Source organism: Salvelinus fontinalis, chromosome 40 (genome assembly GCF_029448725.1).
Source record: "Salvelinus fontinalis isolate EN_2023a chromosome 40, ASM2944872v1, whole genome shotgun sequence".
NCBI lineage: Eukaryota > Metazoa > Chordata > Actinopteri > Salmoniformes > Salmonidae > Salvelinus > Salvelinus fontinalis.
In genome coordinates this window covers 134,798-161,284 of record NC_074704.1, presented here as the reverse complement: position 1 = coordinate 161,284, position 26,487 = coordinate 134,798, and the positions used below count along the sequence as shown (strand labels likewise).

Below are 26,487 nucleotides of genomic sequence, written 5' to 3'. Positions count from 1 at the left end.
GTTCAGATCAAATAAATTAGTGGCGCAGCGGTCTAAGGTACTGCATCACAGTGCTAGTAGGTGCCACTACAGACCTGGGTTCGATCCCGGGCTGTATCACAACCATCTGTGATCGGGAGTCCCATAGGGCGGTGCACAATTGGCCCAACATCGTCCGGGTTAGAGGAGGGTTTGACCGGGGGGGCTTTACATGTAGGCCGTCATTAAGAATTTGTTCTTAATTGACTTGCCTAGTTAAATGAAGGTACAATAAATATGTCTCAGGCTATGGTAGCTAGCTGGTTGTTCATCACAGGTATACCTGCTTCATGTCTCCGTCTTGCCCCCCTCCTCTCCAGGTGTGCGGTGGTTACAGAGTTTGCCCGGGAGCAGATGTCCCGGAGGGGGGTGAAGGTGGTAGTGCCAGGGGAGAAGAAGAGGGTGGTGGTCAATCTAGCTGACGAGGAGAAAGAGGGGACAGAGATGCAGACAGGGGAGAAAGGAGGAGAAGAGCCAGTCGTAACTGCTTCAGTGGGGGAGCGCTGTCAGGTATGAAAAAGCATGGAGATGTGTGTGTGTGTGTGTGTGTGTGTGTGTGTGCTTGCATCCATGTTCTAACCCTACCATTCTCCTCTCTCCACAATGGTCTGCCAGTGTGTTGGTATTCTAACCCTACCATTCTCCTCTCTCCACAATGGTCTGCCAGTGTGTTGGTATTCTAACCCTACCATTCTCCTCTCTCCACAATGGTCTGCCAGTGTGTTGGTATTCTAACCCTACCATTCTCCTCTCTCCACAATGGTCTGCCAGTGTGTTGGTATTCTAACCCTACCATTCTCCTCTCTCCACGATGGTCTGCCAGTGTGTTGGTATTCTAACCCTACCATTCTCCTCTCTCCACAATGGTCTGCCAGTGTGTTGGTATTCTAACCCTACCATTCTCCTCTCTCCACGATGGTCTGCCAGTGTGTTGGTATTCTAACCCTACCATTCTCCTCTCTCCACGATGGTCTGCCAGTGTGTTGGTATTCTAACCCTACCATTCTCCTCTCTCCACGATGGTCTGCCAGTGTGTTGGTATTCTAACCCTACCATTCTCCTCTCTCCACAATGGTCTGCCAGTGTGTTGGTATTCTAACCCTACCATTCTCCTCTCTCCACAATGGTCTGCCAGTGTGTTGGTATTCTAACCCTACCATTCTCCTCTCTCCACAATGGTCTGCCAGTGTGTTGGTATTCTAACCCTACCATTCTCCTCTCTCCACAATGGTCTGCCAGTGTGTTGGTATTCTAACCCTACCATTCTCCTCTCTCCACAATGGTCTGCCAGTGTGTTGGTATTCTAACCCTACCATTCTCCTCTCTCCACAATGGTCTGCCAGTGTGTTGGTATTCTAACCCTACCATTCTCCTCTCTCCACAATGGTCTGCCAGTGTGTTGGTATTCTAACCCTACCATTCTCCTCTCTCCACAATGGTCTGCCAGTGTGTTGGTATTCTAACCCTACCATTCTCCTCTCTCCACAATGGTCTGCCAGTGTGTTGGTATTCTAACCCTACCATTCTCCTCTCTCCACAATGGTCTGCCAGTGTGTTGGTATTCTAACCCTACCATTCTCCTCTCTCCACAATGGTCTGCCAGTGTGTTGGTATTCTAACCCTACCATTCTCCTCTCTCCACAATGGTCTGCCAGTGTGTTGGTATTCTAACCCTACCATTCTCCTCTCTCCACAATGGTCTGCCAGTGTGTTGGTATTCTAACCCTACCATTCTCCTCTCTCCACAATGGTCTGCCAGTGTGTTGGTATTCTAACCCTACCATTCTCCTCTCTCCACAATGGTCTGCCAGTGTGTTGGTATTCTAACCCTACCATTCTCCTCTCTCCACAATGGTCTGCCAGTGTGTTGGTATTCTAACCCTACCGTTCTCCTCCATCCAGAATGGTCTGCCAGTGTGTTGGTATTCTAACCCTACCGTTCTCCTCCATCCAGAATGGTCTGCGTGTGTTGGAGGGTCTGGCAGCGTCTGGCCTACGCTCTGTGAGGTTTGCTCTGGAGGTGCCTGGTCTATCTAGCGTAACGGCAAACGACTTCTCAGCCAAGGCTGCTGCCCTCATCGCCCGCAATGCCCAGCACAATGGGGTCACACACCTACTGCAGGCCAGCCAGAGAGACGCCAGGTTGGTCTCTCTCTCTCCTTTATCTCATTCTTTTCTTCTTATTTTCTTTTTTCTTTATGTGCTTGCTCACTCAGACAGTCTTCTCGGAGTCAAACTATCACTCTCCATTTATCTTTTCTTCTTTCTCCCTATTATTCAATCTCTCTCCCTCTTTACCTCTTTCAATCCACCTATTTCTCCTTCCCTCTGCCCCCCCATCATGTTAATCCCTCCCTGTCTCGTTCCTCCATGTTAATCCCTCCCCGTCTCGTTCCTCCAGCATGTTAATCCCGCCCCGTCTCGTTCCCCCAGCATGTTAATCCCGCCCCGTCTCGTTCCCCCAGCATGTTAATCCCGCCCCGTCTCGTTCCCCCAGCATGTTAATCCCGCCCCGTCTCGTTCCCCCAGCATGTTAATCCCGCCCGTCTCGTTCCCCCAGCATGTTAATCCCGCCCCGTCTCGTTCCCCCAGCATGTTAATCCCGCCCCGTCTCGTTCCCCCAGCATGTTAATCCCGCCCCGTCTCGTTCCCCCAGCATGTTAATCCCGCCCCGTCTCGTTCCCCCAGCATGTTAATCCCGCCCCGTCTCGTTCCCCCAGCATGTTAATCCCGCCCCGTCTCGTTAATCCCGCCCCGTTCCCCCAGCATGTTAATCCCGCCCCGTCTCGTTCCCCCAGCATGTTAATCCCGCCACGTTCCCCCAGCATGTTAATCCCGCCCCGTTCCCCCAGCATGTTAATCCCGCCCCGTTCCCCCAGCATGTTAATCCCGCCCCGTTCCCCCAGCATGTTAATCCCGCCCCGTTCCCCCAGCATGTTAATCCCGCCCCGTTCCCCCAGCATGTTAATCCCGCCCCGTTCCCCCAGCATGTTAATCCCGCCCCGTTCCCCCAGCATGTTAATCCCGCCCCGTTCCCCCAGCATGTTAATCCCGCCCCGTTCCCCCAGCATGTTAATCCCGCCCCGTTCCCCCATCATGTTAATCCCGCCCCGTTCCCCCAGCATGTTAATCCCGCCCCGTTCCCCCAGCATGTTAATCCCGCCCCGTTCCCCCAGCATGTTAATCCCGCCCCGTTCCCCCAGCATGTTAATCCCGCCCCGTTCCCCCAGCATGTTAATCCCGCCCCGTTCCCCCAGCATGTTAATCCCGCCCCGTTCCCCCAGCATGTTAATCCCGCCCCGTTCCCCCAGCATGTTAATCCCGCCCCGTTCCCCCAGCATGTTAATCCCGCCCCGTTCCCCCAGCATGTTAATCCCGCCCCGTCTCGTTCCTCCAGCATGTTAATCCCGCCCCGTCTCGTTAATCCCGCCCCGTCTCGTTCCCCCAGCATGTTAATCCCGCCCCGTCTCGTTCCTCCAGCATGTTAATCCCGCCCCGTCTCGTTAATCCCGCCCCGTCTCGTTCCTCCAGCATGTTAATCCCGCCCCGTCTCGTTAATCCCGCCCCGTCTCGTTCCTCCAGCATGTTAATCCCGCCCCGTCTCGTTCCTCCAGCATGTTAATCCCGCCCCGTCTCGTTCCTCCATCATGTTAATCCCGCCCCGTCTCGTTCCTCCATCATGTTAATCCCTCCCTGTCTCGTTCCTCCAGCATGCTGATGTATGAGATGCGGGGGAAGAAGGACCGCTATGATGTCATAGACCTGGACCCCTACGGAAGCCCCGCCCCTTTCCTGGATGCCGCCGTCCAGGCCGTCGGTGAAGGAGGTCCGTAGACGTCCGTCAGTTAACCTCTCTGCTGAACATGTTTGTGTGTCAGCGACAGATACATTGGGGGTGTTTTCCAGTGTGGTTTTCCTAAAGCCGTCTCTCTCTCTCCCCCAGGTCTGTTGTGTGTGACGTGTACTGACATGGCTGTGATGGCTGGTAACAGTGGGGAGACCTGCTACAGCAAATACGGCTCTGTCTCCATCAAAGCCAAGTACTGCCATGAGATGGTGAGGAACGCTGGGCTGAACTGTATTCCAGCAGCGTGTAGTTTCAACTGAAACTGGATGCAAGAACAACCTTGTTGGTAGAATACGTGTGTAGTAGAAGGAACATTTAGGAAAGTTGTGTGAATCCATTTAGAATATCAGTTTGAGAGTTTAGCTGTGTAGCTTCTCTCGTCTCCCTCCTCCCCCAGGCTCTGCGTATCATCCTGCATAGCCTGGACCAGAGAGCTAATGTGTACCAGCGGTACATCCACCCTCTGCTCTGTGTCAGTGTGGACTTCTACATACGAGTGTTTGTCAGGGTACACACTGGACAGGCCATGGTCAAAAACTCAGCAAGGTATGGACACACACACACACACACACTGTAACAATACTTTATCTAGACATAAAGTCTTCATAACGGACTTTAAAGTTGTTATTCTGAAGATATGATGCCGTTACGCCGGTCATGACGTGTTGATTGATTTGATGTTGTGTTTCAGTAAACAAGCGTTGGTGTATAACTGTGTAGGCTGTGGCTCGTTCCACTTACAACGCCTGGGCAAGAGGACGACTCAGGGAAAACAGTAAGACACTATTTCTCTATAGGGGTTATTCCTGTCGAGTTGGGGAACTTGTGTGTGTTAATGTTTCTCTCTCTCTGTGTGTGTGTTAATGTTTCTCTCTCTCTGTGTGTGTGTGTTAATGTTTCTCTCTCTCTCTGTGTGTGTGTTAATGTTTCGCTCTCTCTGTGTGTGTGTTAATGTTTCGCTCTCTCTGTGTGTGTGTTAATGTTTCTCTCTCTCTGTGTGTGTGTTAATGTTTCGCTCTCTCTGTGTGTGTGTTAATGTTTCGCTCTCTCTGTGTGTGTGTTAATGTTTCGCTCTCTGTGTGTGTGTTAATGTTTCTCTCTCTCTGTGTGTGTGTTAATGTTTCTCTCTCTGTGTGTGTGTGTGTGTGTTAATGTTTCGCTCTCTGTGTGTGTGTTAATGTTTCGCTCTCTGTGTGTGTGTTAATGTTTCGCTCTCTGTGTGTGTGTTAATGTTTCGCTCTCTCTGTGTGTGTTAATGTTTCGCTCTCTCTGTGTGTGTTAATGTTTCGCTCTCTCTCTGTGTGTGTTAATGTTTCGCTCTCTCTCTGTGTGTGTTAATGTTTCGCTCTCTCTCTGTGTGTGTTAATGTTTCGCTCTCTCTCTGTGTGTGTTAATGTTTCGCTCTCTCTCTGTGTGTGTTAATGTTTCGCTCTCTCTCTGTGTGTGTTAATGTTTCGCTCTCTCTCTGTGTGTGTTAATGTTTCGCTCTCTCTCTGTGTGTGTTAATGTTTCGCTCTCTCTCTGTGTGTGTTAATGTTTCGCTCTCTCTCTGTGTGTGTTAATGTTTCGCTCTCTCTCTGTGTGTGTTAATGTTTCGCTCTCTCTCTCTGTGTGTGTTAATGTTTCGCTCTGTCTGTGTGTTAATGTTTCGCTCTGTCTGTGTGTTAATGTTTCGCTCTCTCTGTGTGTTAATGTTTCGCTCTCTCTGTGTGTTAATGTTTCGCTCTCTGTGTGTGTGTTAATGTTTCACTCTCTGTGTGTGTTAATGTTTCGCTCTCTCTCTGTGTGTTAATGTTTCGCTCTCTCTCTGTGTGTTAATGTTTCGCTCTCTCTCTGTGTGTGTTAATGTTTCGCTCTCTCTCTGTGTGTGTTAATGTTTCGCTCTCTGTGTGTGTTAATGTTTCGCTCTCTGTGTGTGTTAATGTTTCGCTCTCTGTGTGTGTTAATGTTTCGCTCTCTCTCTCTGTGTGTGTTAATGTTTCGCTCTGTCTGTGTGTTAATGTTTCGCTCTGTCTGTGTGTTAATGTTTCGCTCTGTCTGTGTGTTAATGTTTCGCTCTGTCTGTGTGTTAATGTTTCGCTCTCTGTGTGTGTGTTAATGTTTCACTCTCTCTGTGTGTGTTAATGTTTCGCTCTCTCTCTGTGTGTTAATGTTTCGCTCTCTCTCTGTGTGTTAATGTTTCGCTCTCTCTCTGTGTGTTAATGTTTCTCTCTCTCTCTGTGTGTGTTAATGTTTCGCTCTCTCTCTGTGTGTGTTAATGTTTCGCTCTCTCTCTGTGTGTGTTAATGTTTCGCTCTCTCTCTGTGTGTGTTAATGTTTCGCTCTCTCTCTGTGTGTGTTAATGTTTCGCTCTCTCTCTGTGTGTGTTAATGTTTCGCTCTCTCTCTCTGTGTGTGTTAATGTTTCGCTCTGTCTCTCTGTGTGTTAATGTTTCGCTCTGTCTCTCTGTGTGTTAATGTTTCGCTCTCTCTGTGTGTGTGTTAATGTTTCGCTCTCTCTGTGTGTGTGTTAATGTTTCTCTCTCTCTGTGTGTGTGTTAATGTTTCGCTCTCTGTGTGTGTGTTAATGTTTTTCTCTCTCTGTGTGTGTGTTAATGTTTCTCTCTCTCTGTGTGTGTGATAATGTTTCTCTCTCTCTGTGTGTGTGTTAATGTTTCTCTCTCTGTGTGTGTGTTAATGTTTCGCTCTCTCTGTGTGTGTGTTAATGTTTCGCTCTCTCTGTGTGTGTGTTAATGTTTCGCTCTCTCTGTGTGTGTGTTAATGTTTCGCTCTCTCTGTGTGTGTGTTAATGTTTCGCTCTCTCTGTGTGTGTGTTAATGTTTCGCTCTCTCTGTGTGTGTGTTAAGGTTTCGCTCTCTCTCTCTGTGTGTGTTAATGTTTCGCTCGCTCTCTCTGTGTGTGTTAATGTTTCGCTCTGTCTGTGTGTTAATGTTTCGCTCTGTCTGTGTGTTAATGTTTCGCTCTCTCTGTGTGTGTGTTAATGTTTCGCTCTCTCTGTGTGTGTGTTAATGTTTCTCTCTCTCTGTGTGTGTGTTAATGTTTCGCTCTCTGTGTGTGTGTTAATGTTTTTCTCTCTCTGTGTGTGATAATGTTTCTCTCTCTCTGTGTGTGTGATAATGTTTCTCTCTCTCTGTGTGTGTGTTAATGTTTCTCTCTCTCTGTGTGTGTGTTAATGTTTCGCTCTCTCTGTGTGTGTGTTAATGTTTCGCTCTCTCTGTGTGTGTGTTAATGTTTCGCTCTCTCTGTGTGTGTGTTAATGTTTCGCTCTCTCTGTGTGTGTGTTAATGTTTCGCTCTCTCTGTGTGTGTGTTAATGTTTCGCTCTCTCTGTGTGTGTGTTAATGTTTCGCTCTCTCTGTGTGTGTGTTAAGGTTTCGCTCTCTCTCTCTGTGTGTGTTAATGTTTCGCTCGCTCTCTCTGTGTGTGTTAATGTTTCGCTCGCTCTCTCTGTGTGTGTTAATGTTTCGCTCGCTCTCTCTGTGTGTGTTAATGTTTCGCTCGCTCTCTCTGTGTGTGTTAATGTTTCGCTCTCTCTGTGTGTGTGTTAATGTTTCGCTCTCTCTCTCTGTGTGTGTTAATGTTTCGCTCTCTCTCTCTGTGTGTGTTAATGTTTCGCTCTCTCTGTGTGTGTGTTAATGTTTCGCTCGCTCTCTCTGTGTGTGTTAATGTTTCGCTCTCTCTCTCTCTGTGTGTTAATGTTTCTCTCTCTCTCTGTGTGTGTGTTAATGTTTCGCTCTCTCTGTGTGTGTGTTAATGTTTCGCTCTCTCTGTGTGTGTGTTAAGGTTTCGCTCTCTCTCTCTGTGTGTGTTAAGGTTTCGCTCTCTCTCTCTGTGTGTGTTAATGTTTCGCTCTCTCTCTCTGTGTGTGTTAATGTTTCGCTCTCTCTGTGTGTGTGTTAAGGTTTCGCTCTCTCTCTCTGTGTGTGTTAAGGTTTCGCTCTCTCTCTCTGTGTGTGTTAAGGTTTCGCTCTCTCTCTCTGTGTGTGTTAATGTTTCGCTCTCTCTCTCTCTGTGTGTTAATGTTTCTCTCTCTCTCTGTGCGTGTGTTAATGTTTCGCTCTCTCTGTGCGTGTGTTAATGTTTCGCTCTCTCTGTGTGTGTGTTAAGGTTTCGCTCTCTCTCTCTCTGTGTGTTAATGTTTCTCTCTCTCTCTGTGTGTGTGTTAATGTTTCGCTCTCTCTGTGTGTGTGTTAATGTTTCGCTCTCTCTGTGTGTGTGTTAAGGTTTCGCTCTCTCTCTCTCTGTGTGTGTTAATGTTTCGCTCGCTCTCTCTGTGTGTGTTAATGTTTCGCTCGCTCTCTCTGTGTGTGTTAATGTTTCGCTCGCTCTGTGTGTGTGTTAATGTTTCGCTCTCTCTCTCTGTGTGTTAATGTTTCGCTCTCTCTCTCTGTGTGTGTTAATGTTTCGCTCTCTCTGTGTGTGTGTTAATGTTTCGCTCTCTCTCTCTGTGTGTGTTAATGTTTCGCTCTCTCTCTCTCTGTGTGTTAATGTTTCTCTCTCTCTCTGTGTGTGTGTTAATGTTTCGCTCTCTCTCTCTCTGTGTGTTAATGTTTCTCTCTCTCTCTCTGTGTGTGTGTTAATGTTTCGCTCTCTCTGTGTGTGTGTTTTAATGTTTCGCTCTCTCTGTGTGTGTGTGTTAATGATTCGCTCTCTGTGTGTGTGTGTTAATGTTTCTCTCTCTCTGTGTGTGTGTTAATGTTTCGCGCTCTCTGTGTGTGTGTTAATGTTTCGCGCTCTCTGTGTGTGTGTTTCAGTATAAAGTACTCTGCAGCCACTGGACCGCCGGTCGGAGCAGAGTGTGAACACTGTGGACACAGACACCAGGTGAGGACACACACACACACACACACACACACACACACACACACACACACACACACACACACACACACACACACACACACACACACACACACAGTCTCTTACTTTCTCACGCATTCTCTCCGACACGTCTCTCCCTCCTCCTCTGTAGCTGGGTGGTCCTATCTGGGGTGAGGCCCTCCATGACGTGAGCTTCGTTCAGAAGGTTCTATCTGCCGTGTCTGGGAACCCGTCCCGCTTTGGAACCGCCCGTCGCATAGAGGGCATGCTCAGCATGGTCACAGAGGTGAGAGGTTAGGGGTCAAAGGGCAACAAGAAGCAGTCTGAAATACACTTTCTATTATTACATGGAATAAGACATGGGAGGCCTTTTCTCAACTGCATGCTCCTCTCCTCCTTCTCAAAACCCATTGGAGGAGAAGGTCAGGGGCGGGGAGAAGGTCAGGGACGGGGAGAAGGTCAGGGACGGGGAGAAGGTCAGGGACGGGGAGAAGGTCAGGGACGGGGAGAAGGTCAGGGGCGGGGAGAAGGTCAGGGGCGGGGAGAAGGTCAGGGGCGAGGAGAAGGTCAGGGGCGGGGAGAAGGTCGGGGGCGGGGAGAAGGTCGGGGGCGGGAGAAGGTCGGGGGCGGGGAGAAGGTCGGGGGCGGGGAGAAGGTCGGGGGCGGGGAGAAGGTCGGGGGCGGGGAGAAGGTCGGGGGCGGGGAGAAGGTCGGGGGCGGGGAGAAGGGCGGGGAGAAGGTCGGGGGCGGGGAGAAGGTCGGGGGCGGGGAGAAGGTCGGGGGCGGGGAGAAGGTCAGAGGTGAGGAGTATGCAGTTGAGATTCTTCCATTGATGCTGATCCGAGGTTAGGTTGGGGTTGTCACTCTTAATGGTAGGATTGGGAGAAAGGGTCAGCTGATCCGAGGTTAGGTTGGGGTTGTCACTCTTAATGGTAGGATTGGGAGAAAGGGTCGGCTGATCTGAGGTTAGGTTGGGGTTGTCACTCTTAATGGTAGGATTGGGAGAAAGGCAGACCTCAGATCAGCTGACCCTAAGATGAGCCCGGTGTAATGTCCAAACTTGAACTGTTGTCTGTGTGTGTCCAGGAGCTGGAGGATGTGCCTCTATACTACACATTGGACAACCTGAGCAGCACAGTACACTGCAGCACTCCCCCTCTGCTCCAATTCAGGTCAGTCCTGCTCTCCCTCTCATATGACTGTCTTGTCTGATTACATCAAATACAACTCCCCCTCTATTCTTGAACTCACCCGCTCTTTCTCTCTCTAGGTCGGCTCTGCTTCATGCGGGCCACAGGGTGTCTTTGTCTCATGCCTGTAAGAATGCTCTAAAGACGGACGCTCCTCCCAGGGTCCTCTGGGACGTCATGCGATGCTGGGTAAGACACAATGCACCATGGGAACCATTTCAATATGGGATGAAACTGAAAGTCCAAGTCCCAATCCAGGTGTAGATTTGACTGTATGTGGTGGTTATCTTGTATCCTGCAGGAAAAGTCTAATCCAGTGAAGAGAGACAGACTGTCAGAGAGCAGCCCTGCTCACCACATCCTCAATACTGAACCCATGTAAGTCTGAGACTGAACCAACTGCCTGGGAGATGAAGATGCCAGTAGAGTTTAACATAGAGATGGTATAATGTAGTGATGAATATTAGGGAAAGGTAGGTGTATTGAAAACAAGCCATCATATCTTGCCTCTCTCCCCTATCTCTCTCTCTCCCCCTCCCCATCTCTCTCTCTCCCCCTCCCCCATCTCTCTCTCTCCTCTCTCCCCCTCCCCTGTCTCTCCTGTCTCTCTCTCCTTCCCTCTCTCCTGTCTCTCTCTCCTTCCCTCTCTCCTGTCTCTCTCTCCTTCCCTCTCTCCTTCCCTCTCTCCTGTCTCTCTCTCCTGTCTCTCTCTCCTTCCCTCTCTCCTGTCTCTCTCTCCTGTCTCTCTCTCCCCCCTGTCTCTCTCTCTCTCCCTCCCCCATCTCTCTCCTCTATCTCTCTCTCTCCCCCTCCCCCATCTCTCTCTCCCCCCCTCCCCCATCTCTCTCCTTCCCTCTCTCCTGTCTCTCTCTCTCCTCCCCTCCCCCATCTCTCTCCTCTCTCCCCTCCCCCATCTCTCCCCTCTCTCTCTCCTTCTCTCTCCCCTCCCCCATCTCTCTCCCCCTCCCCATCTTTCTCCTCTCTCTCCCCCATGTCTCCTTCTCTTCCCCCATCTTTCTCCTCTCTCCCCCATCTCTCTCCTTCTCTCCCCCATCTCTCTCTCTCTCTAGTCTACAAGCATGTTTTGATGTGAGGGAGGATGCCAATCCCCAGTCCCGCCGTCGTCACCTCACCCGCTTCCAGGAGAACCCTGAACCTTTCTGGGGGCCCAAGGCCCGCGCCAATGCTGGGTAGGATACGCTAATTAATACTAACCCCGTCCTTGACCTCTAACCCTAAACCTCAGGCCAGCTGGGGGCCCAAGGCCCGCGCCAAGGCTGGGTACGGACCCTCAGACACTTATTAATGATGATCTCAACATGAAGTTAGCTAAATAAATATTTATACAGTATTGTTTTAAACCTCTCCCCATTGTTTCTTGCGGTCTCCACCTGCCTCTTACTGTGTTCTTCCCGATATTCTCTCTTTTCTGTCTTTCAACATATATTTACATTGCCAAAGGAAGTGAAATAGATAAACAATAGTGAAATAAACAATAGAAAATGGAACAGTAAACATTACACTCACACAAGTTCCAAAAGAAAAAAGACATTTCAGATGTCATATGTCTATACAGTGTTGTAATGATGTGCAAATAGTTAAAGTACCAAAGGGAAAATAAGTAAATATGGGTTGTATTTACAATGGTGTTTGTTCTTCACTGGTTGCCCTTTTCTTGAGGTCACAAATCTTGCTGCTCTGATGGCACACTGTGGAATTTCACCCAGTAGATATGGGAGTTTATCAAAATTGGATTTGTTTTCAAATTCTTTGTGGATCTGTGTAATCTGAGGGAAATATGTCTCTCTAATATGGTCATACATTGGGCAGGAGGTTAGGAAGTGCAGCTCAGTTTCCACCTCATTTTGTGGGCAGTGTGCACATAGCCTGTCTTCTCTTGAGAGCCATGTCTGCCTACGGCGCCCTTTCTCAATAGCAAGGCTATGCTCACTGAGTCTGTACATAGTCAAAGCTTTCCTTAAGTTTGGGTCAGTCAGTGGTCAGATATTCTGCCACTGTGTACTCTCTGTTTAGGGACAAATAACATTCTAGTTTGCTCTGTTTATTATTACTTGATGCATTGGAAAGAATTAGCTTTTTGTTTTCTCATGATTTTGTTGGGTCTAATTGTGCTGCTGTCCTGGGGCTCTGAGGGGTGTGTTTGTTTTTGTGAACAGAGGACCAGCTTGCTTAGGGGACTCTTCTCCAGGTTCATCTCTCTGTAGGTGATTACTTTGTTATGGAAGGTTTGGGAATCACTTCCTTTTAGGTGGTTGTAGAATTGAACGTCTCTTTTCTGGGTTTTGATAATTAGTGGGTATCTGCTCTGTATGCATTATTTGGTGTTTTCCGTTGTATACGGAGAATCCTGCAAAAATATCCTGTCTCAATTTGTTGTCTCTCTCTCCTAGTGGTGGAGGTATCTCATCCGACCTGGAGGACAGGAGGAAACAGGGTCAGAACAAGAGGAAGAACCAGATCACAGACGCCACCCAGCTAAAGAGCTTCCCCTGCAAGAGGTTCAGGAAGGTATGGGAGCACTGTTTCCCTCACCACACCCTGTAACGCTAGGCATTGCGTTACACAAGATTCAGGAAGTCACAAGAGCTTTCCTTGCAAAAGGTTCAGAAAGGTACAGGGAAACACCCCACAATAACCATATAGACATAGTAGAATTGTAAGGCTGCGTTTACACAGGCAGCCCAATGCTGATCTTTTTACACTAATTGGTGTTTTGACCAATCAGACCAGCTCTAAAAAAAGATCTGATGTGATTTGTCAAAAAGGCTATTAGTAGAAAACTATCTGCCTGTGTAGTGGCAGCCACAGTAATGTTTCACAGGAGCTTTCTCTTTGGTGAAATGTTCTGAAGGGTGTGAGCACACTCTGTTCTTTTCATAATAACACTGTCGGCATAGTAACCGTACACTACCAGAGAACAAGGTGTTCTATCTCCCCAGCAACAGACAGTGGCTCATTAATTATGAATCATAACACTTCAGCTATTATTACGGATACATTTTCCACACAATAACAAACCTTCTAAACGGGCATTGTTAAATACTGGTTATTGGCTTGAAGGGCATTCTAGAGCTTGCAATAGTTCCTATAACACACGGTATATCCGCACGGTAGAATTTAAGGGCTATACATATTTTGTTTGAGCTGCTTTTTAAAGTAAGTCTAATTGGGAAAAGTATTGGTATTGTTTTAATTTGATTTTCATAATAGCCAGCTAAGACTGATGGTTGGGTTAGCTAAACTAGCAGGTCTGTTAGCTACAGTGGTTGCCTTGGTAACCAAGCAATCTAGTTAACTTGCTGGCTACTTCAGTGGATGTTGAACACATTTCTAGTGGTGAATGTTACATTCCAGCCATGGTGTAAAAGAGATGATCAACTCTGTGGGAAATGATGCAATGCCATGGAAGGTCAGTTCCACTCCGCCATTCATTATTTTCCATAGGACACATAGCCCCTTATTGATGTCTTACATATGATTTGCATAACAATGCATATACGTTTTTCCCTTCTCTCCCTCTCCAGGGGAAATGCACACACGGTGAAAAATGCTGTTACTCCCATGACCCACAACAGACTGACAAGATGGAGTGATGGTGGAGCGAGTCCTTCCTCCTCTCTTTTCTTCCCTCCCACTTGGTATCCTCATGTCCAGCTCAGCAGAATCGGTCCACTGTAAGGTATACTGGACACAATCATGGCTAAGCAACCAGGTGAAACTCCAGGCCCCAGACATAACTAACGTTGAACTCCGGGGTGAAGTTTGCCCCTTGGTACAAATCTAGGATCAGCTCTCCCTCCCCCAATCCTCTACATTACCATTAGTGGGGAGAATGCAAAACTGACCCAAGATCAGCATCTATGGGCAACTTCATTCCACAACATTATGGGATGTCTAGTTAGCCCTGTATTGGAAATCCACATATTGGCTTCATACTGAAGTGAAGCATCAGTTATGTTTTATTTATGACTGTTGTGACAGTCTAATGCAAGTGTGGAGAATTCATTTGTTCTGGTGGAAAATAGCTTTTACTGATGGTTCATTTTTGTAACAACTTGTATAATTTCCTATGTGCTTTGACTTCCATTGTAGCAAAGACATTTCCATTGTAATCATGTGGAGGAATGGGTGAGTGAATACACACACACACTGAGAAACAACCTGGGTTTAATATCAGCTGCACATTGATCACTATGATTTAACACAAAAGCTGCGTTTACACAAGCAGTTCAATTCTGATCTTTTGCCACTAATTGGTCTTATGACCAATCAGATTGGATCTTTTGCCCATAATTGGGCTACCTGTGTAAATGCAGCCTAAACCACTCATTTTTAAAAAGGCATTCAATTACGAAAGGTGCATTCGAGATAAATAAAAAATCACTTATGGCACAGAATATTCACTCGGCATATAGAAAATATATATTGGTTACAGGTGTGTGTGAATAGTTGGTCACTAACGTATCAACAATGAAGATTTAGTAATAAGTAGTTCTGGAAAATGTCTTTGAAATGGCAGGAAGGTTGTGGTTTTGGCACTGTAATATTACAATAAAGGAATTGTTCTTATGCTTCAAGCTCTTTTATAGAAGGTTATTTAAAACCCACTCCTGTCAACTGAATTATGACAAGAAACATGATAATCCTGTTCATTATCTCCATGTACTCAGACCCCAAATTATTTACATACAATCAAGGCAGGGAGTTCATAATTGTTAAGCCACAGGGATTGGTTGATTGCTACTGCAGTGCTGATTGGTCATTGGCTAGTTCTGGACTATCTCTGCCTGACACGGAGCAGGAAGGTGCGTATCTCCATGGGCTTGAGGTTCACCTCCCACACAGAGGGGTCTCCCCCTCTCTTCGGCAGGGGCATCTCACCTGAGGCAAACGGAGACAACAGGCATCAAGTTCTGTGCAATGAACCGAGCAACAAGCCCAGTTTCACAAAGGAATCGCTACAATAAAGCAGGTCAGCGGTCTTCACTCGTCCTAGAGGGCTGAGGAAGCCGAGTTGAAGGAGTTTGTTAGACCTGTGTGATGTGTACCTGACTCCGCTTTCCAGTCCAGACGCGTCATCTCATCCTTCCACTGATTGGCTGACAGGTTCATCTCGGACACGCCCAGCACATCCAGAGTGGAGAACAGCTTCTACAGAGAGAGCAGTGTGTGAGTGACTGGCAGAGAGTAGAGAATGGACCATCTGCCAGTAACTTCAATATCTACATTGTTTTCAAAGTGGTTTGAAATGAACTTGTGAATAACAGTTGTTACATCACATTGAGACAGGAATGTATGGTATTAGTAAAAGGTTTCACTTTGTTTATGGGTCATATGCATACGTGTGTGAGTGTTGAACCTGTAGGTTGACAGTTCATCTTGCTCTCCCTAGCCCGATACGGATGCTCCAGTCTGAGCAGCACTGTGCGTGTGTTCACCACTAACCTGACAGTGAGACTGAAGGCTCCTTGCTCCCCTGGGCTTGCTGCTGGTGCTCTAGCCTTAGAACCACAGTCTCTGTATGGTGTGTGTATATACAGTGTTACATATCACTAACCTGCAGATTAACAGTAACAGGCTGGGAATGCTCCTTGCTCTCTGAGGCTTGGTACTGATGCTCCAGTCTGAGCAGCACTGAGTCCTGGTCCCACTGAGACACTGTCAACAGGTGAACAGCAGGGGGCAGCACTGCCTGTAGGCCAGAGAACTAAGGGGGGGGTTGGAGGTAAACAGGGTTCATTTCAATAGTCCAAAGTGACACGTATTTCATCTGCAGGGCTGATAACTGTTCTTCAATCAGCCTCCTTCTTTCCTAGATTCCTCACCTCTTTCTCAAAATCCATTGGAGAAGAAGGCCTGAGGGGCGGGACCTTCTCCAATACAGTTGATAAAGAGGCAAGGAGAACTTGAGGAAAGAATCATTTGAGATGGGCTCTATCTCTCACCTCCAGCCTGGTACTAGGGTGCAGCTCTCTGTCGGTGAACGTGATGAGAGGCTGCAGTACCACTTCCTGTGCTAGGGGGCGGTGTGTGTCAGCGGCCGTGGCAGGGGGGCTGAGGGAGAGGAGGAGGCGACCACGAACCACCAGGCCTTCTGGGTAAATGTCAGACGTCTCATTGAGGGGCTCACCTACACCCCGGACGTCATCGTACAGCAACCTACGGTGGAGCTGTCAGATGTGACCGTGATAAATGTGAGGCACAAAGATAGACAAGGTGTGGAGCCGGAGGAAAGAGGTGAGATGTGTAAAACGCAACAGATGTCAAAAAGCTACTACATGAAAAATGAGTGTGTGTATGTTACCATGATCTCCAGTGATCCATCCTGAATGCTGCCGCCTCCCTGAGAACGGTCCGTCACTACAGTCAGCTGCTCCTTGTCATCCTGCACACACACAGTGTTGATGGAATTTATAAATGAATGATTAGAATATTCCACCCTGAAACCATATAATTGTATGAAATTGATTAGAATCATAAAATTATTATTAATGTGTGTAGTTTTAGTCAGTAACATTTATTGTAATTATGTGTTTTAGTCAGAATTAGGGTAAAACAATATATCTGTACAATATGTTTCTATAGTATCTTAAACACAGACTGTCTGAGCAAGCTTCGGTGCCGACCTTGGCTAGGGGCCACCGAGATTTGGGAGAGGACAGGGAGTGCTTTTCACGGTCCCTAATCTTTGTCGGCTGGGTATTGATTTAGTATGTGCGTATGATACCTACTGTTGGTATGTATGTATGTGTGTATGATATCTACTGTTGGTGTGTATGTAGGTGTGTATGATACCTACTGTTGGTGTGTATGATACCTACTGTTTGTGTGGAAGTATGTGCGTATGATACCTACTGTTGGTGTGTATGTATGTGTGTAGGATACCTACTGTTGGTGTGTATGTAGGTGCGTAGGATACCTACTGTTGGTGTGTATGTATGTGTGTATGATATCTACTGTTTGTGTGGAAGTATGTGCGTATGATACCTACTGTTGGTGTGTATGTAGGTGCGTAGGATACCTACTGTTGGTGTGTATGTATGTGCGTATGATATCTACTGTTGGTGTGTATGTATGTGCGTAAGATATCTGCTGTTTGTGTGGAAGTATGTGCGCTGCTATAAAATGGATCTTTGTATTGTGGACGGGAGAACGTTCTCGTGAATAAACTGTACTAACCTTTTGCATAAGCTGAGTCTTTGACTAATTATTATTAAACCCATGGTCTTACAAACCTCGGGGATTGGTCAAAGCTATTGATTGTTATTATCATTGGGATTAAAAATTCTCATGACAGTAAGTCACGATTTACTATTGTCAGATAATATCACATGAATTTGTAAAACAGAGTGAAGAGAACAGGAGGGAGAGTCAAGAGTTGTGAACCAGAAGGCTACCGCAGAAAAAGAAACTAAGTGGGGAGAGGAAAAGAGGAAAGGAAAGTGCATGATCATGAGAAGGAAGAGGGAGTGGCAGACAGGGGTGTATGACCAATGAGACACACCTTAATGTAAGCTCTAGAGTTGATTGGATAGTAGTTGCCAGCAATTGGCTCAGACTGCCTCAGGTTCCACGTGGGGCGGTAGTCTTTCCTGTCAGAGACAGATATACAACGCATTAGGGTGTATACTGTATGTGTCTGAACACATACTACTGGAATACAGTACTCCATCATGAACACATACTGATGCATAGATTTGGTAAACACACACACAGGTTCCTCACCGTCTCTGCAGCACCTCTCTGCCATTAGAGTCTGTGTAGAAGACACCAGAGGAGTTGATGCTGCTGTCTAGACGACTTATCACCTCTTTACCCAGGTCATCACTGAGGGGGGGCAGAAAGAGAGAAAGGGGGGGGGGGGGTGGAGAGAACATGATACACTATGATCTATGGTACAGGAATACTTTCTAGTCTGTTAAAGACTCACTCCTACTGCCAGACATGCACAGGCTGTCTCAATAACACGCCATTCTCCTTCCAGTGTATTATCTGTGACCAGGCCCCATGTGGCTCTGAGCCCCTTCCTCACCCTATAGGCACCGGGCCTACAGTCCACTCCAGTTCTAGAGCCCTGCTGTCTGTGTAGAGACGGACCACCTGAGAGACCCAGGGACTGAACCACTGTCTCACCTCCTGCACCACGGAATTCTGATGGGGAGGAGGGGGGCATAAGACAGGAGGAGGGGGTTAAGGCGGAGACAAGAAATTGTGAGATGACTGGAATGAATCTCTTGAATGTTTAGTGGGTCTTCTGCATATTGAATTATTGAAACACATGCAAGTAAATACACTACATGAAGTATGATGTAGTAGGTACCTGTAGTGTTTCTATCTTAGCCGTCTTGCTGATGATGAAGGGGGTAGATGTGTTTGGTCTGAAGATGTAGGCCCCTGACATCTGAATACTCTCTGAGTTGTTACCATCGCTGGCGTTGTACCTGGAGAAACACACACAGAGCAAAGATGACAGAAAATCCCTCAATGTAACAATGCTAGCACACAGTGAGAGTAAAGAAGAAGGGAAGGATGGGGAGAGAGACTGAGGGAGAAATAATTAGGGAAGGGTATAGAGAATAGGAAGGAGTGGTAGAGAGAAATGGAGAGGTAGAGAGAAATGGAGAGGTAGAGAGAGGGAAGGGTAGAGGGAAATGGAGAGGTAGAGGGAAATGGAGAGGTAGAGAGAGGGAAGGGTAGAGGGAAATGGAGAGGTAGAGAGTAAGTAGTACGGACCAGTAGAAGTTCTGTGACAGTTTGACAGTCTGTTGTGTCTCCAGGTTACTGAGGCTGCTGAGGAGACCCGTCTCTGGGTCAAAGGTCACCCTGAGAAACTAGAGGAGACACGTCAAAGTGACAGAACGGGTGACATCCAAACCTAGATACAATACTTTTCCAAACCTAAAAACAACCCTTTTCCAACTGATTTTATACATTGATATGTCATCATTAATGGAGACATTATACATTTTGGAATATTTGTCTCCATCAAATATTTGCTTTCATAGTAAAAAGTAAGTTTGTGTACAGGCATAAGACCCAGACCTTGTTCTGTACAGTCTTGGGAGCCCTGGGCAGTGGAGAGGACTGTGGAGATGGAGGCCCGTTCTGAAGCAGGGAGACAGAGTAGGTGCTGTAGCCCAGGGGAGGGGCCTGAACCTGGAACAACAGCTCGTTGACAGCGTACCCCCTGCCCCTTCGCACCGCTGCTGTGGCCTGGGACACTGGGACCACCTGAGGGGGTGGGGATAGAGGGGGGGGGTTACCGAACGGACAAACACACAAGTCGTACACAAAACGCAAATACACACAATACATAACTGTCATAACAAAAGTTATTGAACAACTACATATGACAACCATTATCAGAACAGACCAACCTGACTGTCCACAGCCTTGCCCTTAGCATCTGAGATACTGTAGGCCGTCCCGTTGACTGGCAGTCTGACTGGCCAACTGACTGGACGAGCTAGAGGGTTGTACACGTTCACTGAGAACTGACAGAGAAACATGGGAAAAGAGAGGAGAATTTAACTTCACGGAACCAAAGAGGATTGTGAGTGTGCCCGTGTGCGTGTTACCTTCTTGCTGGTCTCTGTGAGGGGACACACACTGATGTTGAGGTGTTCACAGTAAACACGAGGAGCAGATGATCCACTCAGAGAGGATAGAGTGTTACTGACCAACACCTGGGACAGAGGGGATGAGAGAGGTTACACACTGTACAGTAATATTCTTTATTTAGTCTGTGTCCTATAGTCCTCCACACACTGGGGAGAGACAGATGGAGAGTCAATCATACACAGTTAATCTAACAAGAGAGACCGTATGGATCAATAGAAAGAACACACACACACACGGTAGGTACCTGGCAGTGTGCCCAGCCCTTGGCCAGTCTCCTAGCGTAGTCGTTGGCAACGTGTTGCTTTTCAGTCCCGGATACAGCGTCGTGATGCTGAGCCACTGCCATGGCCTTCTCTACCAATCACAACACAGAACACTCCCCGTCAACCTCGCTGTCCTCTAATCCGCTTCAAGCTTATTAATAAGAAGGGTGCTAGTATTAATAAGGAGGCTAGTATTAATAAGAAAGAGGCTAGTATTAATAAGAAAGAGGCTAGTATTAATAAGAAGGATGCCAGTATTAATAAGAAGGATGCCAGTATTAATAAGGAGGCCAGCATTAATAAGAAGGAGGCTAGCATTAATAAGAAGGAGGCTAGCATTAATAAGAAGGAGGCTAGCATTAATAAGAAGGAGGCTAGCATTAATAAGAAGGAGGCCAGCATTAATAAGAAGGAGGCCAGCATTAATAAGAAGGAGGCCAGCATTAATAAGAAGGAGGCCAGCATTAATAAGAAGGAGGCCAGCATTAATAAGAAGGAGGCCAGCATTAATAAGAAGGAGGCCAGCATTAATAAGAAGGAGGCCAGCATTAATAAGGAGGCCAGCATTAAGGAGGCCAGCATTAAGGAGGCCAGCATTAAGGAGGCCAGCATTAAGGAGGCCAGTATTAAGGAGGCCAGTATTAATAAGAAGGAGGCCAGTATTAATAAGAAGGAGGCTAGTATGGACATTGAAACTGTCTGACTGCCACTAGGCTTAGTCAACTCATGTAGTGATGATGAAGTAGTGCACTTGAATGTGATGAAAGTGTGTACACTAGGCACTTACTCAGGGTGTCACTGTCTCCAGCTCCAAAGGGACCTTTCCTTGAGATGGGACCACCAAGGACCTCCAGCTGATTACACGTCTGTGAAACCAGAGGAGAGGAATGATGCATTAACCAAGTCTCCAGACATGGCTTCAGTGTGGGACTACGCAACTGTCATCCTTTAGTGAATGTCTGGTGGCTTTGTATGAAAAGTGTACAAGCTGTCAAATCCATGATTCCTCACCTCCCTCTGGAAAGCTCATTGGAGAAGAGGCTCCAAGTCCCTCCCCTTCGACCTCCTCCTCCAATGAGGAGGAATCAATGGCCGTGTTCGACATACAGCCAACTTTAAAGGCAAGTCAAGACTGACTAATCTACAAATCACCTTATATCATCAATAACTGCTCAATATGACTTGTAGATCGGTCAGTCAGTCACAACTTATCCATGACACATCACGGTTTTGAGGCTTTCAGACAAAGCCATTGTCTGAGGTTTGAGTAGTGTACCTGCAGGTAGCTGTTGCTGATCCTCTCATAGCGTTTCAGGGCTGGACGGCTGGTGAAATATCCTGTCCAGAAGTCATGAGCTGAGTCAGCATAGGGGAAGAAATCATCCCCTTTTAGAGGCCTGACGGGGGTGGGGGGGAGAGAGAGAACATTTAAATGACCTGTACATAATTTAAGGTAACAGGAGGGAGGAGAGAACGTTGACTTCAGAGCCATTACTCTGACTAGCTAAACATAGTTTAGTATAGTATTCTAACAGCATCATATAGTTAATATAGTGGTATAGTACCATGTGAGGTTAGCCCTGTGTAGCTCCTGTAGGCAACAGGAGGGAGTAGAGTACGTTGACTTCAGAGCCATTACTCTGACTAGCTAAACATAGTTTAGTATAGTATTCTAACAGCATCATATAGTTAATATAGTGGTATAGTACCATGTGAGGTTAGCCCTGTGTAGCTCCTGTAGGTAACAGGAGGGAGTAGAGTAGAGAACGTTGACTTCAGAGCCGTTACTCTGCTTCTGGTTGACGTAGCGAATGAGCTTGTCCAGGTTCTTATACCACAGGTTGGCGTTCTCATACTGGAAGTCTGACCCCATAGTCATTATGATGTGGTTGGTTTTATACACCAATGCCTGGTGCAGGGGAGAAGAGAGAGAGTGTGTTATTATTATGACTAACCTGTGTGTGTCGACCTGTATGTGTGTGTCATCTCTAACCTGTGCCTGTGCGATGCGGAGGAACCTGGTCACCACATCGTCAACATTATAGTCCTCCAGATCAGGGTCGTCTCTGATTGGTGGATCGTCACATGACTGGTCCCAACAGAATCCCTCCGGAGGGTTGTACCCGTTAGGGAGGATACCTGGAGGAGAGGGGGCTGGGTTAGGCTACTGGGGTGCTAGGGGTCAGGGTTCATAGGTGGGAGGTCAGGTCAGGATTGATCACATGACTGGTCTCAACAGAAGCCGTCGGGAGGGTCGTACCTGTTAGGGAAGATACCTATGGGAGAGGGAGCTGGGTTAGGCTACAGCGGTGGCTAGGGGTCAGGGGTTGAAGGTGAGATCAGTATTGATGAAGGGAGAGGGGTTTTGTCTAGAAGGGATACAGCTTTCGTCAAAATTGACTTTTCGTAGCAGGTTAGGTGAACTTACACTTTTGACGTCAATTTGACACAAGCTGTATCCCATCTAAACATTGACCGGGGAGACGGGTGTTAGACTATAGACTACACTTGAGGGGGGAGAGAGGACAGATGTTAGTGCCGAAAGAGTAATATTGATGAAGAAATATGGGATATCCCAGGTCTATTGCAAAAACTGAATAGGTTGTGAGCAATATGACAGAAAATATCTAATGGAACGAGTACGTGAAGCTGTTGCTATATTGCTAGAGGTTGAAGGTCAAAGGTCAGTACCAGTGAAGAGGTCAGCCATAGGGGGGGTGAGGCTCTCACTGGCTCTCCACAACATCTCCTGTTCCCTGGATACCATCCTCCTGCTACGATCCTGGTAGTCCAGACGACCAAAGAAGAAGCCGTCATAACCCATCTAGAACAGAGAACCATCAGTCAATACAACACACACAACATGGTTTCTTGTCCCACACACCGGGTAGGTGCAGTGAGATGTGTTGTTTTACACGGTCATCCATGGTGCCGCCTGGAGAAAATTAGAGTTTGGTGCCTTCTAAATGTTTTACCTTCTCGGCTCGGGTATTCAAACCAGCAACCTTTAGGTTACTGGGCCAAGGCTCAACACTAACCGCTAGGCTACCTGCCACCCATTCAATACAATAAACACAGTAAGGATTCTAATCGTCCCTCTGACCTTTGAACTGAATGGAAAGATGAGGGAGACTCGTATCGTGTTATTTCTGACATGGAAAACTTTGACTATATTTGTTTTGCCCCGCTTCTATTCCCAACTTGGGAGCCCACAAGAACCTTCTGACACTGACAACCTTTCAACAGACGACAGTCTTGGATGGTTGTACTATATCTATTCAGACAATGGATTAAGACATGATGGGAAAAGGAGTGGAAGAGATTTACCTGGGCAAGAATAGACATAGAAAGTCTGACAGACAGGATATTGTGAGGTAGGAAACAAGACAGGAGATTGTGGGTTGTATTCAGTAGGAACCAAACTGGCCAAAACAGGGAGGGACCAACCAGTAATAAGGAACATTACTGTGTGCACTAATGAATACGGCCCGTACCTGTGCGAACATGGAGGCGTGCTCGCGGGCGTGTCCGAAGGGGTCGATGTGCCAGGCGACGCGGGGGCGACCGCAGTGTCCGAACGTATCGTTGAGGAACCGCAGACCCATGGTCATCTGGTCTATGACTGCACTGTAGTGGGTGGTGGCCTCGTCACTCATACACCAGCCCCCGTTCACAAACTCCAACCGCCCTGAGAGGACAAAAGTGATGAAAAAAGCAATAAAGATGTATTTAACGTAATATGACTTAATCACAGGTTAAAGGGGTTATAACTGTTCATAACCTCTGAATAGCAATTTACATCTGTTCAATAACACCACCAATAGCAGTCACACTCAGGTGAGAGAGATGCTTTATCACACCTACATCCCTCCTCTCATTAACCTGCTGTCTGACTGGCTCCTTCACCAGCGGTAGAAGGTGGACTCTACATCTTTATAACACCTACATCCCTCATCTCATTAACCTGCTGTCTGACTGGCTCCTTCACCAGCGGTAGAAGGTGGACTCTACATCCTTATAACACCTACATCCCTCCTCTCATTAACCTGCTGTCTGACTGGCTCCTTCACCAGCGGTAGAAGGTGGACTCTACATCTTTATAACACCTACATCCCTCATCTCATTAACCTGCTGTCTGACTGGCTCCTTCACCAGCGGTAGAAGGTGGACTCTACATCTTTATAACACCTACATCCCTCCTCTCATTAACCTGCTGTCTGACTGGCTCCTTCACCAGCGGTAGAAGGTGGACTCTACATCTTTATAACACCTACATCCCTCATCTCATTAACCTGCTGTCTGACTGGCTCCTTCACCAGCGGTAGAAGGTGGACTCTACATCCTTATAACACCTACATCCCTCCTCTCATTAACCTGCTGTCTGACTGGCTCCTTCACCAGCGGTAGAAGGTGGACTCTACATCCTTATAACACCTACATCCCTCCTCTCATTAACCTGCTGTCTGACTGGCTCCTTCACCAGCGGTAGAAGGTGGACTCTACATCTTTATAACACCTACATCCCTCATCTCATTAACCTGCTGTCTGACTGGCTCCTTCACCAGCGGTAGAAGGTGGACTCTACATCTTTATAACACCTACATCCCTCCTCTCATTAACCTGCTGTCTGACTGGCTCCTTCACCAGCGGTAGAAGGTGGACTCTACATCCTTATAACACCTACATCCCTCCTCTCATTAACCTGCTGTCTGACTGGCTCCTTCACCAGCGGTAGAAGGTGGACTCTACATCTTTATAACACCTACACCCCTCCTCTCATTAACCTGCTGTCTGACTGGCTCCTTTACCAGCGGTAGAAGGTGGACTCTACATCTTTATAACACCTACACCCCTCCTCTCATTAACCTGCTGTCTGACTGGCTCCTTCACCAGCGGTAGAAGGTGGACTCTACATCTTTATAACACCTACATCCCTCCTCTCATTAACCTGCTGTCTGACTGGCTCCTTCACCAGCGGTAGAAGGTGGACTCTACATCTTTATAACACCTACATCCCTCCTCTCATTAACCTGCTGTCTGACTGGCTCCTTCACCAGCGGTAGAAGGTGGACTCTACATCTTTATAACACCTACATCCCTCCTCTCATTAACCTGCTGTCTGACTGGCTCCTTCACCAGCGGTAGAAGGTGGACTCTACATCTTTATAACACCTACATCCCTCCTCTCATTAACCTGCTGTCTGACTGGCTCCTTCACCAGCGGTAGAAGGTGGACTCTACATCTTTATAACACCTACATCCCTCCTCTCATTAACCTGCTGTCTGACTGGCTCCTTCACCAGCGGTAGAAGGTGGACTCTACATCTTTATAACACCTATATCCCTCCTCTCATTAACCTGCTGTCTGACTGGCTCCTTCACCAGCGGTAGAAGGTGGACTCTACATCTTTATAACACCTACATCCCTCCTCTCATTAACCTGCTGTCTAACTGGCTCCTTCACAAGCGGTAGAAGGTGGACTCTACATCTTTATAACTACTTCCTGACATGTTTTATAAAGGCTCTATAACCCCTCTCTGGCCTCACCCTCGTTGACGAGCTGTTTGACAGTGTTGTGCATGTCATCAGTCTGTTGTGTCCACCAGCGGTAGAAGAAGGCTGTCTCTACGTAGATGAAGCGTCTGTCAGGGTTCTTCAGCAGCTGGTCCACCACAGAGTCCAGAATGTACTGCACCCCCGCGTGCTGGATGTCATTACGGTCTGGAACGACAGGCAAGTTACATACACAGGTTAGACACACACACACACACACACACGTGATAACACATATGCACACATGATACAACATCTATCATGCGGTTCACATCCACCCAGTCATGAGGTTTGAACTGTAAAACCATGTGATTCTAGGTTATTGTAGGTGTTATGTGTCCCTATAATAAAATATAATAAAAGCCTCACAACTATGGTTTTAACAATGGGTCAGTTTAACTTTTAACTATACCACCTTGACCTATGACATAGCTGTTTATGAGTGTGTTTGTGTGTGTAGATGTGAGCCACATGATAGATGGGGGGGGTACAGACCTCCATAAAAGTATTGGTCCACGGTCTTGAGCCAGCCGACGTCGTCGTGGGTGTGGGGCACCAGATGCACGTTCAACATCCCAGTCTTGGTAGCATGACATGACTAGGATGTGTAGTACACACAATGGGAAAATAATTAGGGATTTTAGCTGGTGGGCTAATGTTATGGGAAGGAGAGAGGCATATCAGAGGCTACTTTACAAAAATTGTAACGTTGTAATTGTAATTTAATTAAACCACCAATGATAACAGTGCAAGACCAGACTTAGTGCAAGACTGGTTAGATCGAATGTGATTTGTAGCTTCCATTTCACGTTTTATGTGGAAGTAAAAATCTGTTATGCCAGGAATATAACTTCTGCTACTTTGTTCTCTACACGAAAATGAAAGTGTTTGAAATCGGCTAAAGCTGGAAACAGTGAAGAAGTTTATCAAAGCTGCTATACCAATACACGGTTTAAGTGTTTCATTTGCGTTTTTATTCACCACAATAGGGATAGGAACTATAGACGTACCTTGTATCCACATGTCGGACTTTCTTGGGGTGTTTGACGGACGGGAAAGCCCCAAACGCCGCTTTGAAATAATAACAGGAGGAACACAAACGGTGTATACACCGGAGTCGCCATCTTGGAAAACAGCCACGAGTCATGTGACAT

At 47.2% G+C, this 26,487-nt stretch overlaps 2 protein-coding genes across 3 annotated transcripts in view; one reads left to right on the top strand and one right to left on the bottom strand.

The window, feature by feature from the left end:
• Positions 1 to 14,472, top strand: part of LOC129840019 (tRNA (guanine(26)-N(2))-dimethyltransferase-like) — a 26,362-nt gene extending 11,890 nt beyond the window's left edge. For both annotated transcript variants that reach the window (XM_055907817.1, XM_055907818.1), the window contains exons 3-16: positions 339 to 528; positions 1,973 to 2,160; positions 3,729 to 3,844; positions 3,962 to 4,074; positions 4,263 to 4,411; positions 4,557 to 4,640; positions 8,618 to 8,687; positions 8,836 to 8,970; positions 9,771 to 9,856; positions 9,955 to 10,063; positions 10,176 to 10,252; positions 10,945 to 11,064; positions 12,286 to 12,403; positions 13,420 to 14,472. In XM_055907817.1, coding sequence (XP_055763792.1) covers positions 339 to 528; positions 1,973 to 2,160; positions 3,729 to 3,844; positions 3,962 to 4,074; positions 4,263 to 4,411; positions 4,557 to 4,640; positions 8,618 to 8,687; positions 8,836 to 8,970; positions 9,771 to 9,856; positions 9,955 to 10,063; positions 10,176 to 10,252; positions 10,945 to 11,064; positions 12,286 to 12,403; positions 13,420 to 13,488 — 1,624 coding nt within the window. In that variant the 3' untranslated portion in view covers positions 13,489 to 14,472. The remainder of the gene's footprint in view (positions 1 to 338; positions 529 to 1,972; positions 2,161 to 3,728; positions 3,845 to 3,961; positions 4,075 to 4,262; positions 4,412 to 4,556; positions 4,641 to 8,617; positions 8,688 to 8,835; positions 8,971 to 9,770; positions 9,857 to 9,954; positions 10,064 to 10,175; positions 10,253 to 10,944; positions 11,065 to 12,285; positions 12,404 to 13,419) is intronic.
• LOC129840018 (lysosomal alpha-mannosidase-like) lies at positions 14,046 to 26,487 on the bottom strand. The gene is made up of 23 exons (XM_055907815.1): positions 26,344 to 26,487; positions 25,829 to 25,931; positions 25,328 to 25,501; positions 23,274 to 23,467; positions 22,471 to 22,603; positions 21,773 to 21,918; positions 21,489 to 21,688; positions 21,056 to 21,176; positions 20,567 to 20,645; positions 19,761 to 19,870; positions 19,474 to 19,581; positions 19,273 to 19,389; positions 18,938 to 19,126; positions 18,629 to 18,726; positions 18,216 to 18,336; positions 17,928 to 18,046; positions 17,621 to 17,722; positions 17,400 to 17,487; positions 16,200 to 16,280; positions 15,841 to 16,065; positions 15,453 to 15,602; positions 14,944 to 15,046; positions 14,046 to 14,776 (listed from the first exon to the last, which is right to left on the bottom strand). Exons 1-23 carry the CDS (start codon positions 26,485 to 26,487, stop codon positions 14,673 to 14,675), a joined length of 3,009 nt encoding a protein of 1,002 aa, XP_055763790.1. The 3' UTR covers positions 14,046 to 14,672.

What these genes read in the sequence shown, in the direction of transcription:
- LOC129840018 (XM_055907815.1), bottom strand. Translation starts at nt 26,487, where the DNA reads ATGTCACATGACTCGTGGCTGTTTTCCAAGATGGCGACTCCGGTGTAT. An exon ending in TGGAGACAGTGACACCCTGA is followed by an intron (nt 19,871 to 20,566) that starts GTAAGTGCCTAG and finishes TGTGATTGGTAG; the next exon opens with AGAAGGCCATGGCAGTGGCT. An exon ending in GCAAGGCTGTGGACAGTCAG is followed by an intron (nt 19,127 to 19,272) that starts GTTGGTCTGTTC and finishes CCACCCCCTCAG; the next exon opens with GTGGTCCCAGTGTCCCAGGC.